The sequence below is a fragment of the Erythrolamprus reginae genome, chromosome 4 (genome assembly GCF_031021105.1).
Source record: "Erythrolamprus reginae isolate rEryReg1 chromosome 4, rEryReg1.hap1, whole genome shotgun sequence".
Lineage (NCBI taxonomy): Eukaryota > Metazoa > Chordata > Lepidosauria > Squamata > Dipsadidae > Erythrolamprus > Erythrolamprus reginae.
Window position 1 is genome coordinate 132,546,092 of NC_091953.1, and position 15,128 is coordinate 132,561,219.

A 15,128-nucleotide genomic window follows, 5' to 3' on the forward strand; every position below is an offset into this window, starting at 1 on the left:
TTTAGATTGTTTTTAATATTAGATTTGTTTACATTGTCTTTTTTATTGTTGTTAGCCGCCCCGAGTCTGTGGAGAGGGGCGGCATACAAATCTAATAAATAAATAAATAAATAAATAAATAAATAAATAAATAAATTTAACTTCGGAGCTAAACATAAACAGTGTCCGGGACAGGTGCCAAACTTGGCCTGATTTCCTTAGAAAACAAGTCCATTCATCATTTAAACATACGAATTTGCTCAGTGAAGTCCCGGCCAACAACCATCCAGCAGATAATGTGTTTCATTGAGGAAGAAATCATGGTTTTAAAGCCTTGTTCAATCGCATCCCCAGTCTCGCATCTCTTCCATTGAACGACATTGAAACTCCACACCCAATTTCCCAATTTCTTTTGCCTTTATGCTGCCAGGAAGTGATAATTTGTTTTGTTTTAACCAGTTATACCATTAATCCCATGCCAATGGATAATCAAGACATTTTGTCAATTATTTAACAAGCAGCGTATACAACCCATATTTTTCAGAGTATAAGACGCCCCTTTTTCCTGCCTAAAAGAGGCTTAAAATTTGGGTGCGTCTTATACTTCGAATTATTACTATTATTATTGTTGTTGTTGTTGTTGTTATTATTATTATTATTATTATTATTTATTGGATTTGTATGCTGCCCCTCTCCGCAGACTCGGGGCGGCTAACAACAGCAGTAAAACAGTACAACAAAATCCAATACTAAAAAACAGTTAAAAACCCATTATATAAAAACCAATCATACATACAAACATACCATACATAAAATTGTGAAGGCCTAGGGGGAAAGTGTATCTTAGTTCCCCCATGCCTGGCAGCAGAGGTGGGTTTTAAGCAGCTTACGAAAGGCAAGGAGGGTGGGGGCAATTCTAATCTCTGGGGGGGAGTTGGTTCTAGAGGGTCGGGGCCGCCACAGAGAAGGCTCTTCCTCTGGGTCCTGACAAGCGACATTGTTTGGTTGACGGGACCCGGAGAAGACCCACTCTGTGGCACCTAACTGGTCGCTGGGATTCGTGTGGCAGAAGGCGGTCCCTGAGATATTCTGGTCTGATGCCATGAAGGGATTTATAGGTCATAACCAACACTTTGAATTGTGACCAGAAACTGATCGGCAACCAATGCAGACTGCGGAGTGTTGATGTGACATGGGGAAGCCCATGATTGCTCTCACAGCTGCATTCTGCACAATCTGAAGTTTCCGAACACTTTTTAAAGGTAGCCCCATGTAGAGAGCATTACAGTAGTCGAGCCTCGAGGTGATGAGGGCATGAGTGACTGTAAGCAGTGAGTCCCGGTCCAAATAGGGTCGCAACTGGTGCACCAGGCGAACCTGGGCGAACGCCCCCCTCGCCACAGCTCAAAGGTGTTTCTCTAATGTGAGCTGTGGATCGAGGAGGACGCCCAAGTTGTGAACCCTCTCTGAGGGGGGTCAATGAATATAGCTTTTTCCCCCCAGCCCTAACTGTTAACGAACTTCCCAGCTTCCTATTCCCCCCGAATTTTTTTTTCCTGCCCTAAGTCTTTGCATTGCTACTCCCTCTGAAAAAGGTTTTTCAGCCCTTAACCAGGGCATAAAATAATGTGCTGTAGCTGAACAGACTAAGGACGCTAGTCAGATTAATACCTGGTAGGTAGATATTTCCCCCCTATTTTCCTCTCCCCAAAACTAAAGTGTGTCTTATACGCCAAAAAATACAGTACTCTGGTTTACAGATGGAAATTATTGTCAAGGGGATATTATATTCACATAGTTTTTCAGCTGTTCTTGTGGCTATAAGTGGCTTTATAAGATCCTCTAGAATTATAAGAGAAATGATTGCTTGCTGTCTAGCGATCTTGGAGAGAATTTTCCTTTTCATTGCAATGTTACTTTAGAGAAAAAAAAAGAATATAGAAGTTCAGTGTAATAATTTACAGGTCTAAAGTGGAAGAACTAGAGAGCCATCTACTCTTTTATCCATTAAAGAAAAGCAGAAGGAGAAGAGATTAATGTAGCTTCCGCATAGGATGAATGTCAGCACTTCAGATCGTAGCCTCGCAGATAAAATTTCTTCAAGAGAATTTCCGCGTGATGATGATCTCCGGTTTTCATCCCAAGCTTAGAAGAACGCAACGGTGCGAGGACAAAGTCGCGCTCCACCTAAAATTCTGGCTGCGTCTCCTTTTTGGATGCGTTGTTTGTGTGAACTTAATCAAACTTAAGTTGAATCTGCCGCTGGCGAAAACTATCTCTAAGCTCACTTCTTGAAAAATCTGATTGATGGGGAAATTAAAGGTTTCTCTGAATTTGGAACGGTCAGGTGGAGCGTTTCCTGTATCCCTCTAAATCCTTTGACAAGATCATATGCTGCAACGTCCTGCCTGTCGGCGACTACTTCAGCTTCAGCCACAACAACACAAGAGCACACAGCAGATTTAAACGTAATATTAACCGCTCCAAACTTGACTGTAAAAGATATGACTTCAGTAACCGAGTTGTCGAAGCGTGGAACTCATTACCGGACTCCATAGTGTCATCCCCAAACCCCCAACACTTTACCCTTAGATTATCTACGTTTGACCTATCCAGATTCCTAAGAGGTCAGTAAGGGGCGAGTACAAGTGCACTAGAGTGCCTTCCGTCCCCTGTCCTATTGCTCTCCTATATCTCCTATACCTTTCTTCTATTCCTATATCTCTTCTTCTATTCTTTCATTGATATGTTTTATTCCTATATCTTCTTTTCTATTCTTTCTTAGGTATATTTTACTATGAGTATCTCCTCTATAACCTTCATCATGTATTTTACTATGTGTATATAGATATATATCCACTAAAACCCTCATTGTGTATTGGACAAAATAAACAAACAAATATATAAATAAATAAAATTACTGGCGTAACCCAGAAAGCAAGGAATTCCCTTCCATTTCTTTTCACAGAGAAAGCTGAGACAGGAGTGATGGATAGTTTGCTGGAGGCGTTGCAGTCAGGGGCGGCTTTCCGCGATCGAAGAAAGCGAGCACCCAGGTTTAAAGGTAAATAATTTTATCTCTATTCCCCGCCCCTCTCTCCCTCTCCCTCCCTCCTCTCATTTTCTATAGAATCATGCCTACTTTAAAACAAAAAAACCCCACCCATTGTTCTGTCGGGCTCTCTGGCAGACTCCTCCCAAAAATTCACAGGTACAAATTTCAGACACACACACGTTTGAAAATTCAAAACAATGTTCTTTATAATGAAAAGTCACTTAGACTAAGCCCTCTTTTGGTATAGCAAAGAGCACTCGTCTCCAAACAAACTGGTAATTTGTACAAGCCCCTTATCAGTTGTGTGATACTTAGCTTGCAGCTGGGAGGCAATTCACATAGAAACATAGAAACATAGAAGACTGACGGCAGAAAAAGACCCCATGGTCCATCTAGTCTGCCCTTTTACTATTTCCTGTATTTTATCTTACAATGGATATATGTTTATCCCAGGCATGTTTAAATTCGGTTACTGTGGATTTACCAACCACGTCTGCTGGAAGTTTGTTCCAAGGATCTACTACTCTTTCAGTAAAATAATACTTTCTCATGTTGCCTTTGATCTTTCCCCCAGCTAACTTCAGATTGTGCCCCCTTGTTCTTGTGTTCACTTTCCTATTAAAAACATGTCCCACCTGGACCTTATTTAACCCTTTAACATATTTAAATGTTTCGATCATGTTCCCCCTTTTCCTTCTGTCCTCCAGACTATACAGATTGAGTTCATTAAGTCTTTCCTGATACGTTTTATGCTTAAGACCTTCCACCATTCTTGTAGCCCGTCTTTGGACCCGTTCAATTTTGTCAATATCTTTTTGTAGGTGAGGTCTCCAGAACTGAACACAGTACTCCAAATGTGGTCTCACCAGCGCTCTATATAAGGGGATCACAATCTCCCTCTTCCTGCTTGTTATACCTCTAGCTATGCAGCCAAGCATCCTACTTCTTTCACAGTCCTTCTTCTTTCACAAATACTCTGGTTTAGTTTCCAAGCGGGGAAAAATCAGCACACAAAGGTCAAAGTCAGTAAAGCAGTCATGAAACACAACAATCAGATAATCCTCCACAATGGCCAAACCCACAGGCTGCTATTTACAGTAGCCTCACTAATGACCCCAGCCCCACCCAACCACAGGTGGCCTCATTTTCTTTTATAATAATCTCTTAGTTGTTGCTGCCTATGCATCGCTCTCCGCATGCGTGGCTGTATCATTAACTCTTGTTCTGAATCCAAGGAGGAGCTAGATAATTGATCTCCTTCTGAGCTGTCTGCCACACTCTCCTCCTCCCTGTCACTCATGTCTTCTTGGTCAGAGGAGCCTTCATCAGCAGATTCCACCGGGGGCAAAACAGGCCTGCAGCATGTGGATGTCTCCCCCACATCCACAGTCCTTGGGGCAGGAGCTGGGCCAGAGCTAACCACAACACCCATTAGTGGAAAAATTGCTTCAGAACATGGTTTTTTAAAAATACATTTTAATATCGCAAAGGCAAATAGAGCGGGGATGTCCAGCTACAAACAATGTGTTTACAAGCAAAGTTGTAAAAGTTTTATAAGTGAGGCAATGAAAAAAAAAAGTGATTCTTCAAACTCCTGGTTGGGAACAGAATGCAACCAAAAATGACTTAAAAACATTGTTTGAAAGCATAACAAAGGTGAACAAAGAAATAGGTTTGTAGATAAACATTTACATTTTTTTTGATAGAATCAGAATGTTTGGGGGTTTTTTTGTAACGAGAACATAAAAACAGCCTTTAAAGGTAGCGAAATAGCTAAATGAAATTTTGTGGGAAAAGTTCCATTCGTAGATGGCTTGCTGTAAGAACAATGGGCTGTGGCGATTCATTTATAAAATTTTGCCTTACAAATCCTTTACTGTTTTTGGCTTCTCATATATTGATACAATTCTCACAATGTAGTAATTTGGCCTAAAAGTAGAAAGGTGTATACACATGTATACATACATACACACCCTCCTTTCCCCAAAATAAGACATCCCTTGATAATAAGGCCAATCGGGCTTTTGAGTGCATGGCAATAAGGCCAAGCATTTATTTCAGGGTTAAAAAAAAATATAAGACAGCGTCTTATTTTCAGGGAAACATGGTATAATTTTGGCAAATACAATCTTGCATGATAGGCCCCAAGAGGCCAAAAAAATATTGCTGATTTACTGTGTATAGGAGCCGCGGTGGTGCAGTGGTTAGAATGCAGTACTACAGCTAATTCTGCTGATTGCTGGCTGCCTGCAATTTGGCAGTTTGAATCTGGCCAGGCTCAAGGTTGACTCAGCCTTCCATCTTTCCGAGGTGGGTAAAATGAGGACTCCGATTGTTGGGGGCAATAGGCTGATTCTTTAAATTACTTAGAGAGGGCTTTAAAGCACTGTGAAGTGGTATATAAGTCTAACTGCTATTGCTATAGTACACATACTGTACTACATTTTTTCTTGTGAGCTGCCCCGAGTCTGCGGAGAGGGGCGGCATACAAGTCTAATAAATTATTATTATTATTATTAATTATTTTCTTGGAAGCTGACTCCATGGGATCTGACTGGCCGCTGGGATGAATGAGGCAGGAGACAGTCCCATAGGACGGTCCCATAGGGAAAGTTTTCTTTCCTTGGGTGGCCAGATCGAGCAAGTAGAATTTCTTTCTTTCTTTCTTTCTTTCTTTCTTTCTTTCTTTCTTTCTTTCTTTCTTTCTTTCTTTCTTTCTTTCTTTCTTTCTTCCTTCCTTCCTTCCTTCCTTCCTTCCTTCCTTCCTTCTTCCCTCCCTCCCTCCTTCCCTCCCTCCTTCCGTCCTTCCTTCCTTCCTTCCTTCATACATTCATTCATTCATTCATTCATTCATTCATTCATTCATTCATTCATTCATTCGATTTTTATGCCGCCCTTCTCCTTAGACTCAGGGCGGCTTACAACATGTTAGCAATAGCACTTTTTAACAGAGCCAGCCTATTGACCCCACAATCCGGGTCCTCATTTTACCCACCTCAGAAGGACGGAAGGCTGAGTCAACCTTGAGCCGATATCCAGAATCCTGAGTAAAGATTGAGTGAAATATCAGCTTTGATTTTTAAATCAGGGTTCTTCACTCCAGATTTTCCATCCATTCTGCTCTGTAATTTGGTCCCTGGGGGCCTGGTAGATTTATTTGTGGCAGGATACATCTGTGGAATCATGGGTCCCTTTGGATTTTTTTTTTAGAGTAATAACTATAAAAGTGACCAAATTTATGTTGGTAGTTTAATTTTTTTTAAATAAACTTTTTAAAATCAATATTTTTATTTATCCTTTTTTAAAATTTGCAGATGAACCCCAGAACTTGAGCTCTACTTCTGCAGCACCTGTTTTGAAACCTTGTAACCACGGTAAATCATAAATCACATTTTCTTATCCTTGTTTCTATTGATTTGTACCCCCATTAGCAGCTGTGAACTTGCTTGGCTTGGCTCTGTCTAGATTGGTATAATAAAGCCCTGAGACTCAGTTGTCCCACTTCCATTCTCTCTTTCTTTAAAACGCATATTAATTTGCATAGGAACACCCTTAATTCAGGCACTTTGTTTCTGAAACAAGATTCTATAAAAACAGGTAAATCAAGGTGGAGTGTCAACACAAGAACAAGGAAATGGATGCAAACGATCAATTGACTTTCTTAGCATGTTAATGAGGAGATTTTACCTTAAACTTGTGCTTTGTTCCATTTTTCAGTTATCAATCACAAAAGTTTAAACATGTGACAATATATACGTGCATAAATTATAAATGCAGCTTGTTGTTGCATTTAGATCTATATATAATACACTGTTCAAAAAAATAAAGGGAACAATTAAAAAATAGAATATAACTTTAAGTAAATCAAACTTCTGTGAAATCAAACTATCCACAAACTAACACTGATTGACAATTTCACATGCTGTTGTGCAAATGGAATAGTTGTGCAAATGAAATATATTCAATGAGAATATTTCATTCATTGAGATCTAGGATGAGTTATTTAAGTGTTGCCTTTATTTTTTTGAGCAATATATATATATATATATATATGTTTTCGTAAATTTTCACGGGTATGTAGATTGTTCTGAGTTCGGGTTTTGCCCTGTGTAATATTTTGCATGTCTATGCGACGTTTCGGTGAAATCACATTCACCATCATCAGGCTGAAGTTTCAAGCTTCGTGTTGTTGTAAAATGGAATGTTAGCAACTGTCATTTCTTCCTAGTATATAGTGTGGGGGTGGAGATTTGGTTTGAATGTAGCAAATAGATTGGGTGATTATGTTTTAGTGATCTGATTGGTTGGTGTAATCATAATTATTCTAATAATTATGATTACATAATTTGAGGATAAGGTTGAAAGAAAAACACCGTAAACAATGTACAAGAAACGCAAAGATCCCTTTTTATCCCTGGCTTTTTTACTTTCTTCTACATGAGAAAGTACAATCTACATATATATATATATGTATGCCATCCTAGTCTCCCTTAATTTTAAAATTTCAGCTAAAAACATTTGAGATATATATATATATATATATTTGTTTTCGTAAATTTTCACGGGTATATGTATGTAGATTGTTCTGAGTTCGGGTTTTGCCCTGTGTAATGTTTTGCATGTCTATGCGACGTTTCGGTAAAATCACATTTACCATCATCAGGCTGGAGTTCCAATCTCTGTGTTTTTGCAAATGAATATTAGCAACTGACATTCCTTCTTAGCATGTAGCGTGGGGGTGGAGATTTGCTTTGAATGTAGCAAATAGATTGGGTGACTATGCTTCCGTGATCTGATTGGTTGGTGTAATCATGGTTATAGAAGGAATGGTATGAAGATTATGAAGTGTTTTGTTTAAGTCTGATTTCCAAATATAAAATTCTAAAATCATAATAATTAAAGGATTGACATATTGATTATAATGAAGTTTTTATTTTGTTTAAGGCTGGTTTCCAAATCTCTGGCAGACGTGAGGTATCATCCCGTTTATTTAAACAAAAAGATCTTTTTTCAATTTCAATAGCTTCTAGAGAGATTCTTTTATATAAATTCTCTGTTTTGTGGAGTAATTTAGTTTTTTCAAAGTCAATTTCGTGCCCTGTTCTTTTAATGTGCTGGACAAGGGAGGAGGTCTTCTCCTGTTTCTTGACTGCATTCATATGTTCTGCCATGCGCTGGCTCACTCTTCGGTTAGTTTGTCCAATGTATGTGGCTGCACATGTTTTGCAAGGGATTTCATAGATACCTTGGTATTCTAATTGGATTTTATCTTTGGGGCTCCTTAGGATATTAGATATTTTTTGGTTAGTGCAAAATGAGGTTTTGATGTTATGTTTTTGTAGAATTTTACTAATTTTATCTGTGGTGCCTTTGATGTAAGGAAGGATGGTGGTGCCATTGTCCTGTTCTTGATCTTGTTTTTTGGGGGGTGTCTCTTTATTGATTAGGTTTGTTATTGTTTTCTCTTTGAATCCATTAGAAATTAGTACATCTTTGAGTTTGTTCAATTCAGTTTTTAAGTGCTCATGGTCAGCTAAGCGTTTGGTTCTGGTGATGAGAGTTTTGGCCACTGAGGTGATTTGTGCGGGGTGGTGGTGTGAGTGTGCATTTAGATAACGGTTGGTATGGGTTTTCTTTTGGTAGATAGTATGTCCTAGGCTGCCATTGGGTTTTTTATAGACCAGTACATCTAGAAAGGGAAGTTGATCATTGATTTCTGTTTCCATAGTAAACTGTATTTTGGGGTGTAGGCTGTTGAGATGAGTGAGGAAATTGTCTAGTTTTTCTTTACCATGTGGCCAAATTACAAAGGTATCATCAACATATCTCAGCCAAAGTTTGGGTTTGTATTTGGCTTGCTCTAAAGCATTATTTTCGAAATATTCCATATAGAGGTTGGCTATGACAGGTGATAGATCACGGAAGCATAGTCACCCAATCTATTTGCTACATTCAAAGCAAATCTCCACCCCCACACTACATGCTAAGAAGGAATGTCAGTTGCTAATATTCATTTGCAAAAACACAGAGATTGGAACTCCAGCCTGATGATGGTAAATGTGATTTTACCGAAACGTCGCATAGACATGCAAAACATTACACAGGGCAAAACCCGAACTCAGAACAATCTACATACATATACCCGTGAAAATTTACGAAAACAAATATCTTGCCTCTACGGGGAGGACACTTTCCTACTGACTAGGACCTATGAAAAACTTGAAGTCAGAAAAGCCTCCATCTTATGTGATCTCACATTCCTACGCAACTGCAGGGACAAAAAAATAATTCCCAAATACTTCCAACTAAAATTCCACCCAAAAACCCCAACCATAGAGAGGATCCTAAAAAGAACTGAATTAGCCCTAATCAGAAATGAACTCCACAAAAAAAGATTCATACTTGATGAAATCAACAAAAGTCTACTCTCTCTTCACCTTAAAATCAGTAACCAAATACATCCTTTACTCTGGGATAAATTCAAACAAATATCAATCTGGAGGGCAGAAACAGAAACCCAATACAAAACAGACACACATAATAAGAAACTCCAAATACTAGAGGTACAGCAAAAACCCAGCCCTCCACAACAACTTATGACCAAAACAGTACATAACATATCAGACAAGATACTCACCACTACAGAAACCAATATTCTTTCAAAAGGATTTAATTTTGCAATAACTCCAAGACGAATACCAACTGAAAATATCATATGTGGAATTGAAACAACTTTGCATGGGATCAACCCAGATACTGCTAACAAAATTAGACTCCAAGTCACTAATATTCTGTGCTCTAGTAAACCTCCAAAAAGTAACATACAGCAGGAAGAAAGAGAGGCACTTATCAATCTAAAGAAAAACCAGGATATAATAATCCTTCCAGCTGATAAAGGAAACTCCACTATAGTAATGAACACAGCAGAATACAAAGAAAAAATGACAAATCTTCTAAAAAATCCGGCCTACAAACTCCTAAGCACAGATCCTACCACCTACCTAGAAAAAACCACCAAATCTAAAATCAAGGCCTCTCCCATCAGCGAAGAAATCCAGCAAAAAATCATCCCCAGAGAAAAATCTTCCATATGTCCAAAACTCTATGGCCTTCCAAAAATACACAAAGAAGGAATACCTCTCAGGCCAATAGTCAGTTCTATAGGCTCCCCTCTACAAAACCTTGCCAAATTTTTAGCCAAATACCTTCAACCATATACAGAAACTATTACCTCATATGTTCAAAATTCATCCCACTTTATACAAATAATTAAAAAACAAAACCTACAACCCGATGACCTACTTGTAAGTTTCGATGTCGTGTCCCTGTTCACACAAATACCTATTACAGAAGCCTTGACAGCTATCCAAGACAAACACAAACCCCCCAAATATATCCTAGACCTTACCAACCACTGCCTGACCAATACATACTTCATCTATAATGAACAAAGATATAAACAAATAGAGGGAGCCCCCATGGGATCACCTCTATCACCTGTCATAGCCAACCTCTATATGGAATATTTCGAAAATAATGCTTTAGAGCAAGCCAAATACAAACCCAAACTTTGGCTGAGATATGTTGATGATACCTTTGTAATTTGGCCACATGGTAAAGAAAAACTAGACAATTTCCTCACTCATCTCAACAGCCTACACCCCAAAATACAGTTTACTATGGAAACAGAAATCAATGATCAACTTCCCTTTCTAGATGTACTGGTCTATAAAAAAACCCAATGGCAGCCTAGGACATACTATCTACCAAAAGAAAACCCATACCAACCGTTATCTAAATGCACACTCACACCACCACCCCGCACAAATCACCTCAGTGGCCAAAACTCTCATCACCAGAACCAAACGCTTAGCTGACCATGAGCACTTAAAAACTGAATTGAACAAACTCAAAGATGTACTAATTTCTAATGGATTCAAAGAGAAAACAATAACAAACCTAATCAATAAAGAGACACCCCCCAAAAAACAAGATCAAGAACAGGACAATGGCACCACCATCCTTCCTTACATCAAAGGCACCACAGATAAAATTAGTAAAATTCTACAAAAACATAACATCAAAACCTCATTTTGCACTAACCAAAAAATATCTAATATCCTAAGGAGCCCCAAAGATAAAATCCAATTAGAATACCAAGGTATCTATGAAATCCCTTGCAAAACATGTGCAGCCACATACATTGGACAAACTAACCGAAGAGTGAGCCAGCGCATGGCAGAACATATGAATGCAGTCAAGAAACAGGAGAAGACCTCCTCCCTTGTCCAGCACATTAAAAGAACAGGGCACGAAATTGACTTTGAAAAAACTAAATTACTCCACAAAACAGAGAATTTATATAAAAGAATCTCTCTAGAAGCTATTGAAATTGAAAAAAGATCTTTTTGTTTAAATAAACGGGATGATACCTCACGTCTGCCAGAGATTTGGAAACCAGCCTTAAACAAAATAAAAACTTCATTATAATCAATATGTCAATCCTTTAATTATTATGATTTTAGAATTTTATATTTGGAAATCAGACTTAAACAAAACACTTCATAATCTTCATACCATTCCTTCTATAACCATGATTACACCAACCAATCAGATCACGGAAGCATAGTCACCCAATCTATTTGCTACATTCAAAGCAAATCTCCACCCCCACACTACATGCTAAGAAGGAATGTCAGTTGCTAATATTCATTTGCAAAAACACAGAGATTGGAACTCCAGCCTGATGATGGTAAATGTGATTTTACCGAAACGTCGCATAGACATGCAAAACATTACACAGGGCAAAACCCGAACTCAGAACAATCTACATATATATATATATATATATATATATATATATATATATATATATATATATATATATATATATGTTAAATGTTTTTTTTTTTTTAGCTGGAATTTTAAAATTAATCCGACATAAGAAAAACATATATATATATATATATATAAAACAACACAAAGATTGGAACTACAGCCTGAAGATGGTGAATGTGACACACACACACACACACACATACACACTGCATTTTGTGTTTTTATACACACACACACACATACAGAAACACACACACGCATGTAACCCCAAATATGAGAGAGGGCATACTGCTTCCTTTTTGCCACTCGGCCGCTCCAGAAGTCATTCAAGGCAACAAACTATTTTCTTTATGTGTATAGAATCATTATCAGCAAAGCTATATACCATGATGTCACAATGACTTTGTTGAAGATAAATCAAATCTGGATACAATCAGTGCTTTATCGGTTGATTTCTTGGAAGTCCTACCATCCTGTATTGTTTAAACATACATACACTAATAGTTCTATAACTTAAGGAAATGTATATCTAAATTATCCAAGTTGATCACAATCATCTTTTAATGACCCCATAATCCCTTGGGGAGTGGACTTTGAGCATTTGAATGGAGCCAAGTATTTACTGATTGGATGCCCTTCCTATCACCAATGTCGAATTTTATTCAGTAGATATTATCTCATTGTGTCCAGAGAGAGAAATATTTGCCTCTACCTAGGATCGAACTCACAGCCTTCTGGTTGTGAGACGAGAGCTCCACCTCTAGGCCATTGCAAACCTCAATGCAAGTTGATCCTAATGCCTTCCATGTTTTAAAATTACAGTTCAATTCTTTTGGAAAGAAATCAAAAGTGAAGTTAAGAATCAAAGTTAAGGATAAATAAGACAAGCTAAAATATACAGTGGTACCTCATGATACGAACTTAATTGGTTCCAGGAGGAGGTTCGTAAGGTGAAAAGTTCGGAAGACGAAACAATGTTTTCCATAGGAATCAATGTAAAAGCAAATAATGCGTGCAAATCCTTCAGGAAAATGCCAAACTTTAGAAGGGAGGCGAACAGAGGGCAGGGAGGAGCAGCTAAAGGGGGCGGGTGGAAGAAGCAAGGCTAGGCTAAAGGGTGAGTGGGAAGGAAGAAAGGCAAGGGGGGCGCCCATCCCTTTTCTTTCTTCAAAAGACACCCTTTCAGTGCCTGTGCAAGCACGCTGTTCTCTGCAAAGTCTTTCCCCCTGCAAGCCGCCCCTCCCTTTTCTTTCTTCAAAAGACACCCTTTCAGTGCCTGCAAGCATGCTGTTCTCCTACTTTTGTTAATGCAAAGTCTTTCCCCCTCCAAGCCGCCCCTCCCTTTTCTTTCTTCAAAAAAGGGGAAAAAAAGAAACCCCTTCATCCCAGCAGCAGCAGCTTGGGTTCGTAAGGTGAAAATAGTTCGGAAGAAGAGGCAAAAAAAATCTTAAACACCGGGTTCGTATCTTGAAAAGTTCATTAGAAGAGGCGTTCGTAAGATGAGGTACCACTGTACTGTACATTCCTGGGATTCTTTTTTGGTTAAAATCTTGGACACGTAATCTGTAAGGAACCTATAAGTTCCCTCGGGTAGCTCAGAATAAGAACCATCTACTTCCTTGTATTAACAACAGTCAACCAAGATATTTCTGACTAGTCAGAAGCAAGGCAAACAATGGTTTATAGCCAGAGGTAATCATAGGTATACTATTTTGTAATCACAGATGTTCCATTTGCTCTCATGAATGTTTGATAGCTTAAGGACCTTATCTCACAAAAAACAATTTCTGTAGTATATCTGAATAGCAGCTTTCTTCCTTTTTCTGCTTATCTGCTTTTATGTAGAAGAAAGTAAAAAAGCAAGGGATAAAAAGGGATCTTTGCGTTTCTTGTACATTGTTTAGGGTGTTTTTCTTTCAACCTTATCCTGAAAGTATAGAATGCATTTTAGTCAATAGTGGAGAAGCCCCGTAGCACATAGGTGGAATAAGTGATTTGCATGGAGAAAGTTTATTAATCGGCTTCTGCAGAGGGTGTCAAGATTGATTTCACTGAGGGCCTACGAGGCCAAGCTGGGTGTCACCAGGGTGGACGTGGGCAGCTCGACGTCACTCGTGTCAGGGGCGCCTGTGGCGGCTCGAGCACTCTGCTGGTGAAAATAGAAACATAGAAGACTGACGGCAGAAAAAGACCTCATGGTCCATCTAGTCTGCCATTATTTCCTGTATTTTATCCTACAATGGATATATGTTTATCCCAGGCATGTTTAAATTCAGTTACTGTGGATTTACCAACCACATCTGCTGGAAGTTTGTTCCAAGGATCTACTACTCTTTCAGTAAAATAATATTTTCTCACGTTGCTTCTGATCTTTCCCCCAACTAACTTCAGATTGTGCCCCATTGTTCTTGTGTTCACTTTCCTATTAAAAACACTTCCCTCCTGAACCTTATTTAACCCTTTAATATATTTAAATGTTTCGATCATGTCCCCCCTTTTCCTTCTGTCCTCCAGACTATACAGATTGAGTTCATTAAGTCTTTCCTGATACGTTTTATGCTTAAGACCTTCCACCATTCTTGTAGCCCGTCTTTGGACCCGTTCAAAATGAGTTCAGGAGCTCCATTTTCGGCTGCAACAGCTTCCTGCAACCCTCTGCCAGCAAAAATGGGGAGCTCTTTTTTCGTTGGCAGAGACAGTGCGGGCCAATCCTTTGCTGTTGTCCAGACCAGCCCTGCGGTCCAGATCGAAGCACCTGCAGGCCTTGAGTTTGATACCCCTGGGGTTCAGTTTAGATACAGCCACGCTCCACATGGACTCAAATTTTAATCTATGGATTCTTCAGGAAGAGTTTGGAAAATACATTGCCTGGGACCCTGAAATTACATGTTTAGACAGTGGTACCTCTACTTACGAACTTAATTTGTTCCGTGACCAGGTTCTTAAGTAGAAAAGTTTGTAAGAAGAAGCAATTTTCCCCATAGGAATCAATGTAAAAGCAAATAATGTGTGCGATTGTGGAAACCACAGGGAGGGTGGAGGCCCTGTTTCCTCCCAGGAGATTCCTAGAGAGGCCCCACGGAGGCTTCTCCCCACCTTTTCTGGCCTTGTTTCTTCCCAGGAGGTTCCTAGAGAGGCCCCACGGAGGCTTCTCCCCACCTTTTCTGGCCTTGTTTCTTCCCAGGAGGTTCCTAGAGAGGCCCCACGGAGGCTTGTCCCCACCTTTTCTGGCCTTGTTTCTTCCCAGGAGGTTCCT

At 39.1% G+C, this 15,128-nt stretch overlaps 1 protein-coding gene across 2 annotated transcripts in view; it reads left to right on the forward strand.

The window, feature by feature from the left end:
- The window catches only part of DIAPH3 (diaphanous related formin 3), a 119,100-nt gene that overhangs the window by 39,865 nt on the left and 64,107 nt on the right, over positions 1 to 15,128 (forward strand). For both annotated transcript variants that reach the window (XM_070751369.1, XM_070751370.1), the window contains exons 11-12: positions 2,948 to 3,043; positions 6,349 to 6,408. In XM_070751369.1, coding sequence (XP_070607470.1) covers positions 2,948 to 3,043; positions 6,349 to 6,408 — 156 coding nt within the window. The remainder of the gene's footprint in view (positions 1 to 2,947; positions 3,044 to 6,348; positions 6,409 to 15,128) is intronic.